This window comes from Vidua chalybeata, chromosome 5, assembly GCF_026979565.1.
Source record: "Vidua chalybeata isolate OUT-0048 chromosome 5, bVidCha1 merged haplotype, whole genome shotgun sequence".
NCBI lineage: Eukaryota > Metazoa > Chordata > Aves > Passeriformes > Viduidae > Vidua > Vidua chalybeata.
In genome coordinates this window covers 26,239,469-26,262,580 of record NC_071534.1, presented here as the reverse complement: position 1 = coordinate 26,262,580, position 23,112 = coordinate 26,239,469, and the positions used below count along the sequence as shown (strand labels likewise).

The 23,112-nt window shown below is 38.7% G+C and overlaps 1 protein-coding gene across 4 annotated transcripts in view; it reads right to left on the bottom strand.

Annotated features, from left to right (window-relative positions):
• Positions 1 to 21,829, bottom strand: part of DNM1L (dynamin 1 like) — a 35,829-nt gene extending 14,000 nt beyond the window's left edge. For 2 of the 4 annotated variants that reach the window (XM_053942068.1, XM_053942070.1), the window contains exons 1-8: positions 21,604 to 21,829; positions 10,403 to 10,550; positions 5,167 to 5,205; positions 3,946 to 3,992; positions 2,797 to 2,868; positions 2,231 to 2,317; positions 1,453 to 1,615; positions 47 to 167 (exon numbers count right to left, since the gene is read on the bottom strand). In XM_053942068.1, the coding sequence (XP_053798043.1) occupies positions 47 to 167; positions 1,453 to 1,615; positions 2,231 to 2,317; positions 2,797 to 2,868; positions 3,946 to 3,992; positions 5,167 to 5,205; positions 10,403 to 10,550; positions 21,604 to 21,705 (779 nt within the window). In that variant the 5' untranslated portion in view covers positions 21,706 to 21,829. The remainder of the gene's footprint in view (positions 1 to 46; positions 168 to 1,452; positions 1,616 to 2,230; positions 2,318 to 2,796; positions 2,869 to 3,945; positions 3,993 to 5,166; positions 5,206 to 10,402; positions 10,551 to 21,603) is intronic. The other 2 variants (XM_053942069.1, XM_053942071.1) reach the window with 1 other exon arrangement.
• Positions 21,830 to 23,112: the final 1,283 nt, after the last annotated feature.

The window sequence follows — 23,112 nt, the reverse complement described above, 5'->3', positions numbered from 1 at the left end:
CATATTAACAGAGTTTTAAAAATAGCACCAATGTGCCCACACAGACCTATTCACTACTCCAATGATGCCAAGTTTGACTGGAATCACTCTTCCCATGAGCACATCCATAGCATCAGTGCCAGCATCCATGAGATCCAGCTTTGTGATAACAGCAAGGGTTCTTCGACCTACCAAAAGGAAAACACTCACAGGGATGTACTGATTTGATCAGAGTAACTAAAACTCATAATTCAGCAAATGAAGAATTAGTGACCTAAATTCATTAAATAGGTGAATATTGCCCATCTAAACCAGTAGGCTAACACACAAAGGATTTGTCTGGGACCTTAATATTTCCTGAGCTCTTGGTCTGAAAAAAATATGCCAAGAACTTTTTATTTAAAATATAACACACTTTTTGAGTCCAAAAAAAAAAATCAGCATCTCAGTAAAATTAGTAAGTTCTTGGGTCTTGAAACTTTCATGTGAGTGTAGCTACTTTAGTACTGTAGGTTCTCACTACATAGCATTACTCCTGCAGAACCTGCAACATGATCTGCCACTCTAGACCTTTAAGTTTCAGAATTTTGGGAAGTGATCCAAAAGACACTGTCAATCATTTTTACAGGAGTAAAATAAAAGGGATATCTTGAACCAGGACAGTTTAACTGAGCAGACTGCCAGAAGAGCTTTCCCTCAAGGTTATGTGGCAGACAAGCAAAGCGGACTTGGAGTTGTGAAACAATCAAGAAATGTTACATTTTATGAAAAAGAAAAATTTGAGGTACCAACACTAAATTTTAGCTTAATTTCTGTATGCTTATTTTCCAAGTTCTTTCAAAATACACAGTGCCTTTTGTTAGTCAATGGTATTGACAGCACTTTGCAAAAGCAAGAAGCAGACAGCCAATAGCTTCAGATCTGTTCCAAAGTCCTTAGGTAAATATAAAATTATAATCTTCCTAATCCATTAAATCAGTTAGTTCTCCCACAAAAATTCAGGGCACCAAAACTGATCTTATCCTTACCAAAAGTCACTAAACTAACAGCTAGACAGTCAATTACTAGCTGCAGGGTGGCATATTTTCTCTACCAAAGGAAACAATGTCGGACAATAAAGCATGAAGTTGCCCCAACAGACCACTGTGAACTACTAAAACTCTGAAAACCTCCAACATTCTTAACACCATTTTACTGCTGTGGAACGAGAAGTGACTCCATGACTGTTAGAATAGCTATTTGGTCTGCTGGCAAGCCAGAAATCTATCAGTTATTGATTCATCCCAGCATTCTCTTGAGTTGCAGAGACTGCAGCAAGAAGTCTTTAAAGCAAATACAAAACTTACATTTTCTACGAAATGTGCTGACATTTACTTTTCTTACTATATTTTGCTCAAACAACTTCAGTTTTATTTTAGGTTTGAGTTTTAAAAAGCAGTTGAATTACAGCATCCAGTTAGCCTTGGTGCTTACCATCTGGATCCACCTCCCGAGCTATTTTCAGAGCTTCAGAAGTGGCCATGTCTGTGTTAGCAGCTGTGACTGCCAGGATAATGGAATTGGGATTGCTGATGAACTGAAGGATAAGCTCTCTTATTTGAAGTTCAATGTCTTTAGGCTGATCACCAACAGGAACCTTGAGAAAAAACAAGATGGAACTGTTCAAAATTGTGTCTTTATGACTGCATGAGGCTTGGTCTCCAAGTATCACGTGCACAACTGGCAGAGTGGGGTGTGGAGTGTGCAAGGGCAGGGAAAGAAGTCATCTTGTCATCTTCATGTCTCAGAAAATTATTCCATATGTAACCTGAACAAGCAGGATCTGAACATTTCTGTTAGGATATCCTCACGTTATACAGCCTCTTAAACAAAATACACATAGCCACTCCTGGAGAAGCAATGTGGAAGAGACTTTCCAAGCTGCCAAATACTCATCTGTCTCACCTATCAGGTACAGCTCTGAGACATGGAGTGCTACCTCTTCTATGGAAAGGAACATGCAGCCCACAGACCTACCATCACTTATATGTAGAAAGAGGAAAAACATAAGCAAATCTATCTCTGACATCAGCAAAGTGCAGCAGAAACCCAAATCTTACCCCAGAAGATAGTGACACGTCAAATTTACATAACACTACGTAACCCCAGGAAAGCAGTTTATCTAGCAATGCAGAACAACGGCAAAGAGTGAACAGGCACGTCTTGTTCAAAAGTACACACTAAGTTAGAAGTGGAGCATTTTGCACCTTACCTTTGTCATTCCAGGTAAGTCCACAAGAGTCAGATTTACAACATTAGATGAAAAAATCTTAAGATGAATCGGTTCAGGACTGATCCCCTAGAAGTACATTAATAAGAAGTAATAATTACTGCCCTGGATTATTTGAATTCATCATATGAAAATCCAAAGGCTGTAGTTTCATACTACAAAGAATTTCTTTTACCACATACCTTAAAACACACAGCAAGGAAAAAAAGCCAACCACCTGTCAAGCAATTCTTTTGTCTTTGTAAGCAGCCAGTTTTATAATTACACATAAAGCCAGGTATGTAGAAAAATGGAAGCAAGTTTAACTGAAAGTTTATTTTTGCACTTTTATTACAGAATCTTGAAGTAAAGCAACAATTCTGTCTTTCAGCTGAAGTAATTGTTCTCATGAACACAGTGAAAACATCTCAAGATAGCAAGAAGTATTCCCATGTTCTTCATGAGAACAGTTAAGTGCTTTTCACTCCTAGCTGCTGAAATTCTTTAAGAAAGGTTTAAGCAGCAAGAAAATCAATAGCAAGACAACAGATGGACAGTACAGGATTTACCTTGTTGTTTCCTGAAATCCTCTCTGTTTCATTTTCTATTTCCTGACGAATTTCATCAAAATCTGTATAGATCTGAAGGAAGAAAAAAAAAGTTTAAAAATCAAAGACAGCATTCGCTTATTTAACTGCAAAATAATGTTCTCTTCTGCAAGGGATGGTGAAAAACTCTCTAAGTATACAGAATAAAAAAAAAATATATAATAATTACTAGTAGCCCTTAAACTGATGCAAACAGGAATGATCAGTGCTAAAAATTACAGAAATTGGTATTTGATCTGTTAACTAATTCTGTGAGATGGCAATTATTAAGTCTTATAACCAATGTCAGACACAAGTTGTTAATTTGTATCCACCTACAGAGAATTCCAAACAGTTAATTCCATTTTGAGTCTAGCTGTAATCCTTTGAAGTTAATAAGCAACATGTGGCCTAAACCACTTCTCATCTTGAAGAGGACAAAGGGCAGTTTAATTTTCAAATTTTCCCACTCTTGTAAAAACTGTTCTCCTGTCACCAACCAAAAAAGATTAGCACAGAGCTATCCTTCCACTGATTCCCTCTATATTCCTCTCTAGCTTTCCTTCAATTTCTAGCACTGCCTAGAAGGTGAGAAAATCAGTTTAAAATAATAAACACTTCTATCATTTACCTGCCAACAAAAATATGACTGTCTTCAAGCAAGAACTAAGCTTTGACTCTTCCTGAGGTGCTAAGTCACCTCAGTTTGTGCTCCTTCACCCTGATGCACATGAGGCTCTTCCTTGTTTCTCACAGCTTTCTAATAAACCTCTGAAGTAGCCAATTCTTCAATGGACTGAAATGATTTGTGCTTACACTTTGTCTCTGTGACATCCACTCTAATTTTGGCAGTGCACAAAACAGAATAATCAACAAAATAATCCAAAAAGGACTATGACAACTCAGCAGAATCAATGACCCACACAATAGACATTTTATGTTTTTAAAAGCTTTCTACTCATAAAAAGCAAAACACAAAATCCTCAATATTCTGCCATATAGTAGTAGCAGGTATAATAATACCAATGAACATCATCTTTTCAGGAAAGCCAAGAGAAGAGATACCAGAATTAAGTATATATCTGTTAACATATTTATGACACAGCTACTTCATCAAGAGAGTAAACATACCTTATTTTTGGTATGAAGAAATTTACCCCATTCTGCAGCATCTACCTCTGAAAACAAAAATGGATACATGAGAAAAAAGTACATGTTTCACTAACATTTTTTTCCAAGGCCTGGTCATTGAAAACTACAAGATTTTTTTTTCAAGCAGCAAAAGAAAAACTTAGTTAGCTTTTTACTGTTAGATGTTAAATAGCTCAGTATAAATAGATTTATGATTCTGTCTACTGAAACATTGCACCTTACTACTATGTCTAATTTGTCTCACAAGATCCACTTTCCTATCTATGACTGAGCCAATCATCTATCCTGCAATCCTTCAGAAATGGTCTTGTTCACTAAATATCAGCTTGGAACAGAAAACAAAAGAATTATTAGCAATAGCTTAAAAACCTGGGAAAGAAAAGGCTAGCATTTAGCATCTTTTTTTCTAAACCATGCAAGTGAGATCAAATTACAGCTGAAAGAAAAAGTTAGAAAAACCTGTAGAACTAAAAGCAAGCAAACAGAAAATACATAAGAATTCTGCGTAACGAAGAAGCCTTAGGAGAACATGTCTCTTCCCAAATCTGTCAAGGACCAAACATCTTCACTCTTGTCAGTCACCACTGAGGTCCAGAATTACTTGGGGATTATGCAAGAGCAGTCCCAGAAACAGCAAAGGAGGTTTTATTCAATTCCTGCTTTGTAGCACAGGCAGCAGTTTGAGTCACACTGCAAGATACTCACATTTTCACTATTAGCTTTCCAAGTATTAGAGGCAAGTTCCATTTCCAATTTTTAGTTTGGGGTCATTTCCTCTGTGCTCCCTGACACAACAATCTGCTCTACAAGAACTGTCTACAACAAATCTGGCCCTTTGGCAAACATATGGTTTACCCACAATCAAGTAATTTTTCAAAACCTTTTTTTTCACTGAAGTTGAAATTTAAGAAAGTTGATCAACAAAGATTTTTTTTAGGGATTTGGGAATTAAAAGTCCAGAAAGTTCTATGAAGCAGCAATGGCACAGAGAAAAGCAAAAATCATCTCATTCTAATGCAGCAAGGTCAGAAAACTGAAAATCAATCAGATCACAAGACAGCAAAATAATCACCACAGTAGCTGAAGTGTAAAAGGAAAAGTGTAATCAATCAACAATCATGTGGCATGAAATGTAGGTGATTAGTGTATATAAGCATGCATTTCAGGTGTAGGGAGAAAAAGCAAGTGGATAAAGGCAACCTTTAGCAAGGTGTCTTGAATTTTTCCATGTAGCAGGGTCTGCAGTTAAAGAGAAACAGCATTGAATGGCATTTAACATTTTAAATCATATTTAATATAGCATTTTATTCACTTTCAGTACCAGATTCTATTTCAAAGAGTACAAATACATGCAGACAGATGTGCATGCTATTCTAGTATTGATGAGAGTGTGTAACACATTAGCAAAATGCACAGAAATAAGACCTTAACTAAACACATATTAATGATGCCTATTAATCAGATATTCTATACAATAAAGTTGACTTGATGATGACTATTATTGCCATACACCTAATTCCAACATCTCAACATGTTTTTCTTATCTGGTCACAGAAAACAGCTCCACAGAGCTGAACTTCTTTGGCAAAATACGTTTCTCATAATTTACTCATAGGAAGAACCAGAAAGAGTAAAGAAACATTTCTAATGTCATTGGAAGTAGTGTTACTGTATGGAAAGGAAATCTGATGCTGTGCATCAATATTTTTAAGACTCAAAGAATAACATCACTTCTGAGACAGATTTAAGAAGAGACAACATATGCATTACCCTTCTCAACTTTTAATTTTTCAAAGTATTTATGGAAATTTCATTACAAAAAAAAAAAAAAAAACAACTTCTTATTGAGGGGTTGATGAATTTAAAACTCTATTTTCCTGTGATGTCTGTACAACACCCTGGAAGTGCAAACAGCAAAACAAACTGGTGAAGATATTTTTGGTTTGTGCCTGTTTGGTACAAAATTCAGGTAGCACAACAATAATCAACTCATCTGTTTGAAAAGCTTAGTTCATCTGGAGAGTTAAATCTTGCTCAGTCAAAGGTGCACGTATCATCAATATAAATATGATTTTGATGGACTGGATCTGTTAAGGAAAAATTTTTAAAACCAAACTTTCATCCCTACTGTTCTACAGGCACAAGAGCTATGAAGAAAACATCATTAGGAAAAAGCTTTTGTTTGTATTGGTTGGTAAATAGGCAAAATGACCTTTGACAAGTCTCCAAAATAAGTGCAAAATGAAAGGGTTCCTCCATTCCAGGTTATTTAACAGGTTTTATTTACTGTTTAGAGGAAATAAAGTAAAATGTCCATAGAGGAAGAAACTACAGGATGTTCAGTATTGTATTGCTCATCTCCTCTTGCAAATTGAATCTAAGGGAGTAAAGAGAGGCCTAAAGCCAGGAAGAAAAACACACTGTTACATTTGAAAGATATGGATCAAGTACTCTCTAGTTATGTCCCTCCTTGAGAGATGATTTCCTTCTCAGACACTGTTTTAGTCTCAAATTATTCTCCTTCTGTTGGCAAAATCTGGTGGGAATTTGCAGACAGCTACTAGGCTTACTTCTATGCATAAAAATTTTTTTTCAGTATTACCTATAAGCTTCTTAAAATAAATATTAAAAAGACACACTCGCATCAGAGACACTGCATTTTAACTTGCTAACACCTATGGAAAAGTTTCCCAATAGATCTAATTTAATGGAAAGGAGTTTTTAGGAAAGGAGGAAGGATTTGCATTTCTCTAAATGTAACAATGCTTAAGGCAAGAAGAAAGTGTTTTAATTAGCCTACATTCAGCAACCTACTCTTCTGGTTTCCACAAAGAATGTTTTTCTCATTTAACTGGTAAATCAGTCTTCCCCTCAGTTATGTTACTTTTTGGAAGCTTGTCAGGCAATACCTTCAGAAGACTTAATTGCCTGATTACACTAAAGATTAAATGCTAGATAAAGGTGTGAGGAAATGACACTTTGGTCATGATGAAATCCAGTATTCACATTATAAAAAAATTACGAAAACAACAGCTATTAAGAACACACAGATCCTGCTTTTCAAAAAAAAAAAAAAAAAAAAAAAACAAACAAAAAAAAAAAAAAACACTCAAAAACCAACCAACCAAACAAAACCAAACAAAAACCCACCACATCTTGTGAATAAAGCAACAGTCTCTTATTTTTCTGGCTTTCCATATCCTGTGGTAAGACCTGCAGCCTTAATTAATACCCAGGAAAAGCATGTATATTATTGACTTTTCTCAGGACTGCCCTCTACCAAATTGTACTTGTTATGTCCTACTCTGTAACACTCCTTTAAGAAACTCAATAAAATACAAAGATTACTGGCTTCAGTTATTTATGTATCTCCTCTCCTTTTCTAAAGCAATAGAAATTTTACTCATTTCCAATGGGAGGAGCTGCTGGGAGTCATAAAAGGCCACCACCATAGAGGATTTCCTGCAGCATGGCAATGAGAACTTCCCAAATACTAACTGTTGTACCATGTTTCCCATCCTTGACACCAACTAGACTGCAAGCATTTTTGAGGGAAAGCTCTTTCTCTCTAGTGCTTCTACAAAGCCAAGCCCAGTGAAGCGGGCCACACTGGGAGCTAGGGGTAAGAGACTCCTATCTGAAGTAGAGAGCAAAAGGCTGACAAAACAATGTTGATTTATCAATCAATGGATCTGTATTAATTATTCCTGCTTTCTGTATCAATTCTGTCTGTTCAGAATTTGAACAATGTTCCATTTCCTATCTTGGAACAAAGGAAAAAAAGGAACCTATAAGCATTTACTACTTGGCCACTCATATGTTCTCTCTGATTTTCCATTTCGGGACTACCATTATAGATCTTCAATGCAAGGCCAATTTAATAATTCACAAGACTAGGCCCAGTTCTCTGGTAAGTGCTGCTTCTCTTGCAATTTGATCAGAGAACACCACTGTGTGGTATCATCACATCAAATACACCATATGTGCTGAATCACTAGAGGCCAACAATAAACAGCAAAAGCATGATTAGAACATTTCCCTCCTATCAAATTACACACATTCTCTGTAGAATATACAGATCAGCCTGTTATAAAAATACAGGACTTCACATTTAATGGAAAATTTATCTTTGGTATTTTCTGACTCTCTTGATTTATTGCAGTGATCACAGTACAAAGGATATCACTTGTCCCTCCCTAAGTGAACAGCACAGCAGTCAAAAGTGCTTTGTGTTAAAAACTAGGAAGCTTTCTGGATGCCAACACTCCAACAGAGGTAAAATTAAAGCCTGTAAGAACCACAGAGTAGTAGCTATTTTGAAATGGCTATGTTAACATATAATACCAGTAGAGCAAGCATTAGGATGGATACAGGTGACAATCACAAAACAGAAGTCAAAAGAGAAGAGAGAGTTGTATAAAACTAAAACTGTGTGCACAGAGAGTTCAATGCCAGCATTCAGAAAGCAGCCTGCCAAGACTGATACTCTTTTGTCCAATATACAACTTGTAAAGAAGAAATCCCTCATCTGGATAAAATCCTTTTCTGCAAGACTATTTCCCTCTGGGAAATTCCAAATCCATATTCAACCCTACTTCAATATCCACCTCATTACAAATGAAATTATTCTAAAAATAGGCCTCTAATGGCACTTATTACAATGTTACACAGCGCAGCCAGGATAAGAGGTTGTCATCTTTTTTTCTTTCCAAGCTACTTGATCCCATCTTCTCAGATGTAACACCACAATCTGAACATAAGCTAGACCAGAGCAGTGACAACACCATTTAGACCACAATTTGCCTGAATTTTGGAGAGAAGAGACATTTCAAACTCAATTGGTTAATCATAATTTCTGTTCCTATCAAATCTCTGTTCTTACCAAACAAGCCCACATCTCTCTCACAAGAACAAGATGAGGTTATAACATTTACATCTTACATATTGTTTCCCAAAGAAAAATCTAAGCAGACACCATAAATAATAATTTAGCGTTATATCCCTATGAATTTTAAATTTAAAATCCAAATCCCCAAATCAAATGCAACCTAAAACAAAAAGGCTCTGCCTTGACTCAGAATACTCTAATTACAAAACCTCCTTTTACACCTGTCAAGTTGCAAAATACAGCAAAATAATATTTTACCCTACAGCTCAGAATCCAAGCATTCTGAGAAGTTCTAAAATACAAACTATACACTGCACAGTACCAGCAATGTAAAACTGCATTTAAAGACATCAAATGTGCCATTTCTAAAAGTTGCACAGAGATTGAATTCTCCATCCTTTAAGGTTTTGAGACTCAAGCAGATAAAGACCAAAGAAACCTGGGCTTGACTTTAGAGTTGGCCCTATTTTGAGGAGATTGGACTAGAGGTCTTCTGAAATCATTTCCAGCCTGAATTGTCCCTACAATTTCTCACATGGCTTGCATGTTAATTGTTATGAACCTTAACTGTGTTCTCTGCTTGTGACAGTAATTGAGATTGGAACTTAAACCTTTCAAACAGCACAATACAAGTAACTGTCCTTCAGAAATCAAAGGCCATAAATATTACAGGAAAATAAATACTGTAAAGAACATCTGATACCTTGACTTACGATTGGTAGAAACAAATTAAGAAAAATTTGAACACAATGAGAATTAATATTTATAGTCCCAAGTTTATCATGCCAACAAAAGCCTGTGCAGTTGTTAGTGTGTATATAAAAAACCCTGAGATTTATCTTACAATCAGAAGGTGGATATGCCTCTGCTGCTCCTAATCAGGAGCATTAGTTGATATAAAATGAGCATTGAAACTCCCAAGGGACAACTGAGATCACTTTCTTGATCTGCTGAAGGATAAAATAAAAGCAGTACAGAAGACAAGCTTCAAAGTAAAAACTACAGAACATTTAAAGTGCCCTGCTTGGTGCACTTGGGAGTCTCTCAATGCAGCCCAGCAGGGTGGCATCTGTAAGCTACAGAACTTGTCAGTTCAATTCTGTTTGCATCTACTACATGTTTGTTTTAATTTCTCCAGAACTTACGTATTTCCTACCCTCCTTCTAAAAACTCTCATACTTACCACCCTCTCAATAAAATACCTTATATAAACAGCAAAAGAGGAGGGGATGAAAAACACACACAAGAAGATCATGTTCTCTACACTTCAGACAATTATCTTTACAACTGAAATGCCTGTTTTTCTCAAAAGAAATTCCCAAGAACAGGGAAGCTTAAAACATTAAATGTATTTTGAATATCCAGAAGATTTTGACTTCATGACATTTGCTAAATGGAAAAAACAGATGTGACAACAGCTGTGTTTCCTTCCAAGCAAATTTTAAAAAGCATTTACTAGAGTTTTAACATTACAGCAACTGATTTTTCATTTAAAAGGACAGGAAAGACTTGAATAAAAAGGCAAACACATTTTTGGATCACACTTACCATTTTCATCTCCAGCTCCTTTCCGACCATCCTCTGGGGAAACGTGCACCAACTGCAGAATAAGGGGTCTCCGGGTGACAACCCCAGTACCTCGTGGGAGCAGATCCCTCCCCACAAGACTTTCCAACACAGAACTTTTTCCACTGCTCTGAAAAGTGGAACACAGCTACATTACTTTCTGAAACATAAAAATGCTGTGGTATTTTAGTTTGCTTTCATCTGGCTTGCAAAGAGCACTCTGTCTTGTCCTCTGCTGCAGAGTGCCTGAAGGAACATATGACAGACTCCCTTCAGACACAGCAGTGCCACTGCACAGACACTGACGGACACAGGTCTGCTACAAGCCAAGAACTGCCTAAACCTGCTTGGGATACTCAGAACAGATTTCTGTCTACATGGTTTGTCCCATGGTTTTTCTCTCTTAAGGTCAAAGTAAGTTCATAATAGGTTTCAGAAAAATTAATCTCCTATTTAACATTTTCTACCACAAATATCAAACTCTCCAGAAATATTTCTGGAAAAAACGCTTTTCTTTATAATGCTCAGAAAGAAAGTCTTGTACTATGTTGTTTTCTAACATCTTGAAGTAAAATTGCTTTGTAAACTGAGGAATTTAACCCTTGGTTAGTATTTGTTAGAATTAACAAGGGCTGCCCATATTGATACCAGCAGCAGCCATTACACAAACATATATTAACAATGTATACTTGGGGGGGGGGGTACATAGGCTGCTACAGTGTTACATTCCTTTCAGTGTGAGGTTTGGTTGGGTGGGAGGGTTTGTTTGGGTTTTTTTGTTTGGTTGGTTTTGGGGTTTTTGTTGGGTTTTTTTGTTTGTTTGTTTGTTTTTTTGTATAATGCATTGTATCAGCTTGGTAAGGACAGACATTATTTTACACCCTAAACATGGAAACAAACATTGTTTCATGGCATCCCACACACTCTCTCTCAATATATATTTAAGTATTTGCATAACAAGAAACTGTAAAAAGTTGTTAAATACTTAAAGGCTGTGAAATTACAAATATTCTGAGAGACTACATTTAAAATGTTCTCCTGCAGGACCTTTGTTTAAGATTCACAATTGGTCTAACAAAGCAACTGTGAAAACCTGGCTTTTAAAAGTGATTCCAGACATATATCATGTTAAAACTAACAATAAAAAATAGACCCCACTATGTCAACATAGCACTCAATCTGATTGAGAAGATTTTGTCTTTTTAATAACACTGTATTAAACTCCTCCAATTTTCTGCAGCTCTAAGTCTACGGAGTCACACCATGAGAAAACCTGTTCTGACAGTCATTGCCACCATCTAGGAAATATTTCTGTATTAATGCAGCTACCAAACAATTCTCTTGTTAAAAAACAAACAAGAAAACAAAACCAAAAAAGGAAACCAACAGATGCTTCTGACAGCTGGAATGTGCATTATGTAATTGCTGTAGAACCTCCACTCAGCCTACCAGTTCTGAAGTAACAGATTTGAGACTTCAAGCAAATGATAAGTATATAACCTGGCATAACATGATATAAAAGAAGTCATGAATATCCTTAAATCTCACAAATTTAGTGACATTAGGTGACTTTTCTAAAACGGAAAAAGAGATCAGAGGTCAAGCAACGTGTTACTATCAGACAGTACATTTCTACTAGTGCAGTAAAACAACACACAAATATATTATATGAGAGCTTTAAAACCTATTGAAATAGGGCTTGTATGCAAAATGACAAAATATATATTAAAATACCAGGCCAAACCCCTAGAAAGTTTGAACAGCAACAAATGAAAGCCTTCTTTTATTGCAACACTTTATTGCATATACTTTATGGCACAGAAAAAAATGTTTTATAAAAAATATAATTTGTCTCAATAGGCAAATAACACAACAATGCAGATTATGTATATTATTCAAAGTAAATCTAAATCACATTTGACAGCAGTGAGATCAACGGTTTAGAAAGACTTGGAAAAAGAGTAGGGTCAAGCATAAATACAGCCTTATTAAGATTTGTTTTTCCTTCAAAAGACTCCCCTAGAAAGTTATTAATAATTTTCTTCAACTGTCCTTCTCCAAATCAACTCTGGGCACCTTCCCTGCAAGCAGCTTGTAACAGACCATTGGGCACTGAACAATTACCAAATAACTTAAGACCAACCTGACCACAGCATGAACTAGGTCTGCAAGCCTCCCTAAGAGAGCTCCTCTTCTGGCCCATTTCTGAAGAACTAATGATATTATGGTCTGTGAAAAAACAAACTTCATGGAGACAAATAACAAAGCACTTCTCCACAAACTTACTTAAAACAAGTGAAATGCCTAACCAAAAAAATGAGAGATGATACAGGTTCATTTTCTGCATTGGAAAAAAAACAAAAAACAAAGACCAGTGCTTCATTTATTAAAAATATTTCAAACATTAATGAGCATCTGGATGTGGCACTTGGGGATATGACTTAGGGGTGATTATGCTGGCTTGATGGTTGGACTAGATGATCTTGAAGGTCTCTTCCAATCTTGATGATTCTGTGGTCTCTTGAGCAAGATTTTCTTAGGCATGGGAAAAATTAATACTCAGTCTCACAATGCTGGAGATCAGACTTAGATGAAGTGGCTTCTCATGAACATATAATCCAAGCACATAAGGGATAGTAACAAATAGCAAGAATCCTTATCAACAACCTCACCACAAAAGGAAACCAAAATCCATAGGACAAGCTGCTGCACACTGCTGCTTTTTAGTCTTTCCAAAGGAGGTGTAATGCAGGAACTAAAATGGGCACACCAAGCTACATATAGAAGCAAATCACTGTGTCTTACACCACTCCCAGTTACCTCTGGATGGGGAAGGAACAATCTGGATCCTTTGCAAACACACCAAATGAAACATTACAGTACTCCATGCATCAGGAAATTCTTTCAAATTGCATTACACTCCCAACTAAAGCAATCTGTTGCTGGAATACAATTATCTAATGACGCACTTCTTAATCTGGGCTCCTCAGCATCCATTACCAAGAACTGTCTGGGAACACAGTGCAGAAAGCAGTAAACACAAAGCTGATCTTGTTCTGCCAGTGAGGGGGAAGCAAGGGATATGGGTCTGTTAAGAATACTAAGTCAGTTCAGCCAGTCCTTCATACAATAGATGTAGATAGACACTAATACTGATAAGCAAAGGAATTTTTAGGAACGAGTCTGCAGAAGTATCACACTCATTTTGTCACCTCATTAAAATGCTCGTCACAATTTTAGGCATGAACTGAAATCCATAGATTCATTTCATGATCGGTCAAAAAAAGCAAACAAACTTTTAACAAACTCTAACTTTTCATAGGCCATCAGGCACATTTTCCCTCTGGACCCTCATATCTGATCCTAATTTGAAATACCTACTAGCTGTGGTATCCAGAGGAACTTAATAGAGGTTGCTTAGAAAAAAAGCAGTGGGGGGCAAATACAGGAACATCTTGTGTCACTCCTTTAACCTTTATGTCAAACTACCATGGCTAAGTGTATGACACTCTGCTCTGTCAACCACCATTAATTTCACAGAGAAACACCTGTGTCTGGTGGATGGTAAAACCATTTTCCCCTGAAGTACTAAGATAAAAAGAGATGATGCACACAGGACTTCAGTATTTTACACTGTCAGAGTGTGTTGAAACCTTATAAGCATTCTCATTGCCTCTCTAAGTTCATCTTTGGTTTAGATTAACCTTAAGATGATGTTGACAATCAATGGGCAGTCACTGGGAAACAACTGTGCATTTATCCTCCCAAATTAAAAAGCTGTAAGAATTGTGATCCACTCCAAATAACCAGCTCCTCTACCTTTAACAGTCCTCATGAGGTTGCTTTGCTTCTCTATCCTTCATTTCTTCTTTACTTGTCCCTGCATGTTTCAGCTGTGTGTACTTAAGTATCAAAAGGCATTTGCTCCCACCCATTACACTAATTCTTAAGAGAAAATGTGGGTTACAATCTGCTGCATTACAAACCACAGTTTTAGGAATTCTGAAGCAGCACACAGCAAGTGTATGATTTTATAATTGTCCAGCTTCATAACAGCCAGAGATGTTACTTCCAAAAACACTTCAGGGTTGTTGACAAGCCAGATGGAAGAGACTCCATCTTGAAAATGCTGAAGTAACACTGTGAACAACCATTCAAATTCACCTCATCCCATTTACTTCACTGGCTTTCTTATTCTATTTCCAAATCCTCGTTAGCGTTACTATTTTAGGAGTCTTGTTCCCTACACCAAACAGAATGCAAAGATGTTTTCTCCATAGCAAAAAAAGAACCCTGACCCAATCCTCTTGCATCACTGAGTTATTCTCCACTTTCAACCCCACCTATAGGGACAAAGGCCTAGAAGACCCTGATGGAGAAGACAAGGGCAAAGAAAGGATCCAGTGCCTCAGCCTTGTCCATATTCACCATCCCTGGATCACCTGTCACAGACAGCAGCTTTTTCCTTAACTCCTGATCCAGTGCTGGAAGTTCTGCTGCCTTTGATGCCCTTACCACTAACAGTGGCTTTTTCTATACCATCTCTGCCTATGCAGCAGGATTTTTATATCCCTGAGCGAGCTTGTCCTTGTTTCTACCTCCTGCATGAGTCTGCTGTGCTGAGGCTGAGTCATGAGTTCCCTCAATACTGCTCTCCTTAGACCTCCACTCATTTTCCCAAGCAAGTGGATGGACTATTGCTTTGTGCTCCATGAGGCTGTCCTTAAAGGAATGCCAGGTCCCTTGTGATTCACTGTCCTTTAGCTCACAGGGACTCACAAATTAGCTCAGTAAATAAGCAATGTCTGCTCTTACTCCTAAGAAGTCCATGAAGCAAGAAGGCAAATTAACACAAGGCTCACCTGGCATCTCACTGATGCACAAGAATCATCAAATTTCTTACAGTCACATGATTGGATTGTTGACTGTTGTATATTTCAAGTATCATTAAAATTATAATGGACTTGAATTAGCTGCAACAAACTTCAAGTCATCTTACAAGAACCTCCTGCCTTCCTCTATCTTTAGACTTCATAATGTCTTTATGGAGCCAATGCACAATACATCACCTGTGGGAAAAAAACCTTGTTAAGGAAACATGTCCAATAAACTACTGGGAAACTTCCAAACCAAAAATTAGTTGAAAGGAGTGTAAAATTTAGCTCATTGCTTTTCAACAGGGCAAACGGATACTTTTTTTACTATTTCATCCAATAGGGAAAAAAAATGCAAAGAACTCCTGCAACACAGCACAGATTTTTACAGGACAGCGCAAGAAAATAGAGGCAGTGATGGCAGAATTCTCTATCACTTTTGGAGTGACACAATACAAACATTCAAGAATGACAGTAAGGAACTGTGAAGTAAGAGATGCTTCTCAATGAGACATACTAATTCCTGAAGAGTTCTATTAAGGAAAGCAATGCATCTGGCTTTGACATGTGAGATAAAATGGTGGCAATTCTGCAGTTTCTTTCATACAAGAAGTACAAAAGTCCTGCTGGTAAATCTTGCTCTTGGCAATCTGTACATATAGAATTTCCTAAATTTTCATTCTATCATTGGGAAATAAAAGCTAATGCACTTGTGCTGGGATCTCATCCACAGGAATATTACCCACATTGGTACTTTAAAAAGTTATTTGCAGTAGCCATCTTAGAAGAGTTCAGCCCACTATAACTAAAGAACAGCAGTATTTCTTTTTCTTTCCTTATTTTGCACATGAAAATTATTCTAGAATAAAAGGTGAGTACACATGCAGTTTCAGAGCAGTTCCACAAAGGAACTGCTTTGGTCGGAACAGATATTATAACAAAATTTTCATATTCAAACTAGGAATGCCCCAAGCTAGGCTGACTCTAAAGAGCTAATGAAGTTTAAAAATTATTTACTAATCAAAAAAGAATGTTAAAGCTATAAGCAGGCCAAATGAATTGTTTGAAACAAAATAACAGTTCTAAAAGATGCAGAAGAGACAACAGGCTGATCCCAACTTGAGAAAGCAGTAAAACCAGCATAATGCACTGCTCATTGTTGCGAAATACATGCAAGATCTTGTCCAGACTACAAGACTGTTGTTCCTGCAGGGCATTCCCCATTTACTTGAATTGAGAGCTCTCCTGAATAAGTCAGGGAGAGACTCAAAGTCACAGGAACTACCTTCACATAATACAGCTTACATACAAGCAATAAGGAATGCCAGAATTGGCACAGCTCAGTCAAAATTCTTCAGAAATCCTGCATTTACACCATATCTAAACTGCAGACAAGTGCCAAGCAACATACAAGCAATGATTAGCAGATGTTTTCTTCCTCAGTACATCAATTCCCAAAGCCCTCCAATAATTCACTTAAGAAAAAAATGCCTTATTTCTACTCTGTAAGTGGAAACAACTTACAGACGCTCAGTTACATCATGGAACTGTGGTATTTGAAGATTCACATTTGCAGGCCAGATATCCTGACCTCACATAGTACTGTGTATACTGCTATATTCATGACTTGCAGTAAAGTAAATCAAAACCAACTTACATATTCAAATTTTAAAAGTTCTAAACAACAGTATTATTAAAACAAACCCAAACCCTAAATCTCTAAGTTAGTCAACCTTCTGGCTACTACACAAACAAATCTTTCCAAAAACTACACAGGCATTTTCTCTCTAGATTGTGAAAAAGAAATGCTTGCGCTGTATGTTTTAATACTCTTCCCCTCCATCTTCCTGAAAATGTTTTCTTTGCACTGTGCCCCCTGGACAAAATACAAGATTCACCTGGTCTAATTAAAATACCAGTTTTCCAAGAAAAACAACTACCAATTACAAGATGAACAGAACAGGGCCCTTGCAGTAAAGCATCAAAACAAAACAAAACACACAAACAAAATAAGAAAAGAGAAGCACAAGACTTCTTTATTAAACACCATTTAGAAGGTACTAATTTTATTGTTTGCAAATGCCTGGTTATTTTGGAAGAGCAGAGAGTCTGCACAGAATTCACAGTTGTAGAATGATGTGGATAAAGAAGTCTCGTGCTTCTCTTTTCTTATTTTGTTTGTGTGTTTTCATATTAAGAATCATAAAATGCTAAAATGCAGGATCAAATTATTAGACCTATCATTCTGTTTTAATTCATATGAGGTCTGCAGATAGAAACTGAAAATACCATCCTTTCAATCACAGAAACCTTCAGGACCCAAAAATTTCAGCTGTTCAGAAACACAGGGAGCCCATCAGAGCAAAGAAACAGCATAACACTAAATGCTGTTTGCACTATATCATATCAGTAGCAACATTTATATTATGTCTGGTAAATGTAAACAGCTAATTAATGTCAGCCTCACTTTGCTGCTTGTCTGAAACAAACAGAACAGTTAGGGCATGACTTGACAGGAGCAAATGATGGCAAAAAAAGTAAAACAGTTACACCCAAAACCAGAGACTGTAAATGTCAGATATGAAAACAAAGAAAAAAAAAAGCCAAAGGAAATCAGGAAGTTTGCAAAACATTTGGGAGAAAAAACAAACTGTCCCCAACAAGCATGGAAGCAATGCTCTGGTTACATCTTCTATTCAAATGTAGATACAAATGGGTTTTTGCATCTGCTTGAATTGCCACTAAGATCCTTGGACAAAACAACAACAAAAAAAATCAAACCAAACAAACAAAACCACACAAAAATCAAACCAACAACTCAGCAAGAGAGGAGGGAGGAAGATATGGCTGTGCTTGGCATGGGGTTTTCCTTGTTGCTTGGTACAAACTGGAGTTTCCTTCACCTCAAACTGGATTTTTGCCAACACAATGTAGGCTACACCGAATGAGCTAAGTGGCTTGAATTTCTGTTCCCCTGCCAGGGAAAGTCACAGAAGCTCTGCAGAGCACCTGAAGTTCCAGACCAAGGTGCCAGTCTCTCTCAGGATGCTTTGATAGCATCTGCTGCATTCATTTCCTTATCCCACTAGCCAGGACTGTACATTACCTCCCCATTGCTGACAACTTCTTAACAGCCAAATCAGCATTCTTCCAACTATTTATCTTACCAGAACATAAATTTATACATATCCACATGCTCAGGCTGTGACCTCAGATCAAGAAACCTTCCACCTTGCAATAAAAAGTGGTTTAGCATTAGCATCAAACATACTTACCCAAAACAGGAAAAAAAAAGGAATAAATGTAACACTCATCTGTGAGCCAATCCCAGGGCAACATCCAGCAGAACTACACCTCCCCATTTAAAGTCTCAAAATGGCATTGGCAGAAGACTGAGCAAAAGAACTCCATAAATGTACACATGAAAGGCCACTCCAAAATCTGACTTGACAATTCCAACAATTGCTACATCAATTTCACTACAATGTCTCTACTTCAATTAACACTACAAGTGCAAATAAAGGCCACAAGGTGATTTTATAATGTCAGTATAAGAAGAATTTTGCTACAAAGCTGACGCTAAAGTTTGTGTAAAACTAGGCTGATGACTACTAAAAATCCCAAACATATTCAAAGAATTAATGGCACAAAAAATAAATAAAGACAATTCATTTTTACCTACTTCTAGGCAGATATTTTGTTGTCTAGCTGGTTTTCTTAAATTTATTCTAAATCTTATGACCACTTTGGTAGTGTAGGAATTTAATTTTTGTGATACCACTTATCCACACAAAAGGCCATTGTTAACCAAATTACTTTTCTTCCCCTTGTCTCCTTTACTGTAGTTCTAATGTGTTTAGTTGAGGCACTTCAATACCACCCTGTTACCCCTTAAAATATAGAGCACAAAGCATTTGTATAAACCAGAATACTGAGTACTACAACATTACTTAACTAATATTTTTATATCATATTCCTAACCTGGACACTTTTTTTTTTTTTTTTGCACTTTAGTCATACAGTTCCAAAAATGGAAATGGAACACTGATTTGGGGAAAAAAATAGAACACCTATCTGGAAATTGCAGAAGAACCCTGAAACAGTGAAGAAAAATTGGCAGTCTGAAGGTGTCCTCTGAGTTCAGCACAGTTCCCAGTTTTCTTAAATGACTCTGTACTAGGATATAGAGATAACTTACACAATATTTATGGGGAGAATGAGAAGGAATTCTCATATGACTGAGTGGCAGGAAAACCACTACAAGTGCAAGAGGCCATCTAGATGTGCAAAATTTACTGAGAAACAATTTGCAATTAGCACCAAAATGTATCTAGAAAGAGGAAAAATTAAAGCATTTCAATTGCTCAGGGCACAAGGGAGGTAGGAAATGAATACCAAAACAACAGAAGTGGGGGAAAGAGAACATGGGAAACAGAAAATATTCACAGCTGAATTAAGGCTTATAAACAGCTTCTACACACTCTAGAAAAGAAAGAATTAACTCAATGCACAGAATGAGAAGCAGAGAAAGACATAAGCATAAAAAACGAAAAGGTTAGAGGAGAGAAAAATAAACAGAAAACTACTTCAAAAAGCATTTTCCCTCTCCTTGCTGAGTATGTAAAAAAAGCAAGTGGCAAATTGGAAGCAAAAAAACATAACTCAATTAACAGAGGATTACAAGAAAAATGGAGGTGAAAAATTCAAGACTATTTATTGTGAATATTATTCAAAGACAGCATATGCCAGTGGGCTACAGATAGAACAACTGTGTGAACAAACTTAAAGGCCACACAGCACTTCACAAAGAAACATGACTGTCTAAATGGCACATGTTAAATAAAAGGAAGAAAGCTACCAGCAGCAAAACTATCAGCTCTAATGCCATATCTGACACATCTCTAGAAATCTGGTCTCCAATAAACTAACTCCAAATAAACAGATTAATAATATTTTATTTAAACTAAAACTAATTGCATAAAATAAGCATCTACAGAATTACTATGTCAGTAAAGACAATTTTTTCTTCCAACAACCCTGACTAAAACAAAAAACACCAAGATACAGCTTGCTAGATACTTTGCTATAGATTTTTCTGGAGTCCATAGGGGACTTTGTTTTGGCATGATAGGAAATTTCATGCTAATTCATGGGGGTTCATAAATATCACTGAATAGATATTGATGGGGAGACTACTGAAGGCAAACACATGTTAATACTGTTTTAACTCTCAGCATTTACTTATGGAAAGTATTTACACCTAGGAAAAGTAGGACAGAGCTGTTTAAAAGTATTTTTAAAAAATGCCACTTCATACAGTGAAACTGGAAAAAGTACTTTTTTAATCTTAGATAGAAAAAATGCCATTGCATTTACACATACAGCTGGTGTTTTAAGCTATCAGTTAAAATCCTGAGTACAGAGTACTTGGTATTGAAGTCTTCGGTGAGCAAGCTACTGTCAAGAAGCACAGCACATTCAATACATATTTAAACATCACAGAAACAAAACGAGAGATCCATTAGCTTCACGTCTTTGCTTCTTCTTCTACTCCCTTGTGACTGCTGCAGTTCTGGTCAGGCATGTTCAGCTGCCAAAAGTTCTGCTGAAAAGCAGCATCCCATTTGAAGAGATAGGAGAGGGTCTGAACTATCTTCGAGCCCAGGAGCACGACCAGGTTCACACGCACGTGTTGCAACTGTTGCAGCCAACAGTCGCTGGCCTCGCCTCTCACCTTCACTCCCCATCACCCCCTAAGACAAAGAGTCCAAACGGCACAAGAACTCGGGGGAAAGGACAACCATCCACGCCCGCAAGATGCCGTCCCGCTACCACATCCCTTCAGTTCGGCCCTCGCTGCACGGCCGCTGTCGAAGAAGGGAGGCCACGGCCGAGTAGCGATGGCGGTCACGCTGACGGCACCGGGGCGGCTGCCGCTCCCCGGGTCCCCTGACGCCGCCCGCACCCCCGCTGTGCGGGCCGGAGCCACGGGATACTGGGGCACCGGCCCTCCCGCAGCCCTGCGGAGCTCCTGGGCCGCTCGAACCGCTCCGGAGAGGCGCCCAAGGGCGGGTGGGCGGCGCACGAGACGCTGCCGGCGCAGCCGGGGCCGAGGCAGCGGAGCCGCCGAGGGCGTGCGGGGGGAACGCGGGCACCGAGGGCGCCCCGCCCGCCCTCGCCTGCCGCGTCCCCCCGTGCCCTTGGCGGAGGCAGCCGCGACTCTGCAGCGGCGGAAGCGCGATGGACACCCCGACCTTGCCCTCGGGGCGGTGAACGCCCGCGCCCCCGGCCCGGCGCGGCCCGCCTCACCTGCGTGCCCACCACCACGATCTGCGGCAGCTGGATGATGTCGGCCCCCACCGTGTTGAACACGTCCTGCAGCTTGTTGATGACGGGGATCAGCGCCTCCATAGCGGCGGGCGAAGGGACGGGACGGGGCAGGCGAGGCGTCGGCGGTCGACGGACGCGACGGGCACCGGCGGCTCCCTCAGCCGCCCCCTGCGCCTGCCGCCATCGGCGCCGGCCCCCGCGCACGGCCCGGCCCCCGGCAGCCTCTGCGTGCCCGCCGCGCGCACCGGCGCCGCCGCCGGGCACCATGGGAGTTGTAGGCCTTGGGGGCTGCGGGGCTTGCCGGGCCGCGCCCTGCTCGGACAGCGCCGCGGTCGCCGGAGTTCGAGGGGCGCAGTGGGGTCGCTGTGGTCTTGTATCACATGTCATTGCCAGGTTCTATTACATAGAATCAGTGAGGCTGGAAAAGGCCTCTGGGATACTTGGGTCCAGCCTGTGATTGAACAGCCGCATGTCAACTGGACCAAGGCGCTGAGTGCCACTTCCAGTCCTTCCTTAAACACCTCCAGAGATGGTGATTCCAGCACCTCTCTGGGCAGCCCATTACAATGCCCAATCACTCCTTCTGTGAAGAAATTCTTCCTAATGCCCAACTTGAACCTCCCCCGGCACAGTTTACGACAATGTGCTCTTGTCCAGTCGCTGACACCGGGGAAACGAGCCGGAGTCCCCAGGTGGCTGCAGCCTCCTTTCAACGAGCTGTAGAGAGCGATGAGGTCCCCCCTGAGCCTCCTCTTCTCCAGTGTGAAAAACGCCAATCACTTGTTTTAAAATTTTAAAAATTTAGTAGTAATCAAATGGTTATAACAACAGAGTAATAAGAATTTAGACAGAGGACAATAAAGGACAATAAAAAGCAAAGTATTATGAACATTCAGATGCTTTCCTCTTGAAAGCATGGCTCGCAAACAAAGGATTAACCCTTAAAAGCAGTAGCCTGTTGCATATTCATATATCTCATACATGATGCATAAATTATTTTGAAACAAAGGATGTTTTCTGGTCATCGTCAACTTCTTCCCCTTAATCCTGGTGGCTCCTTAAAGATGAAGAGAAGGTGGAAGGATGTTTGTCTTTTCCGATAAGGAGGCAGTGTCTTCTTAGGTGACTTGTTGCTGTTATCTCAGTGTGAAGAATTTCTTGATTATCTCATCCCTTTCTTGAGCTAGTTAAAAAAAAAATCTTACATCGCACACTTTCTATTGTAACATTATGTTATAACCTAAAACTATCTCTACCACACTTCTTAAAAAGGATTAATACAGTACTACAAAATAACTTTCCAACATAACACATATAGTATTCAACTTAATATTTGTGAAGAGCTAATCATTTAATATGCATTTTTCACATCCAGGCTGAACACCCCCAGTTCCCTCAGCTGCTCCTCACAGGACTTGTACTCCAGAGCCTTGCCCAGCTCCATTGACCTCTCCAGGCCCTCTCCAGAAGGTGCCACAGGGATCCTAT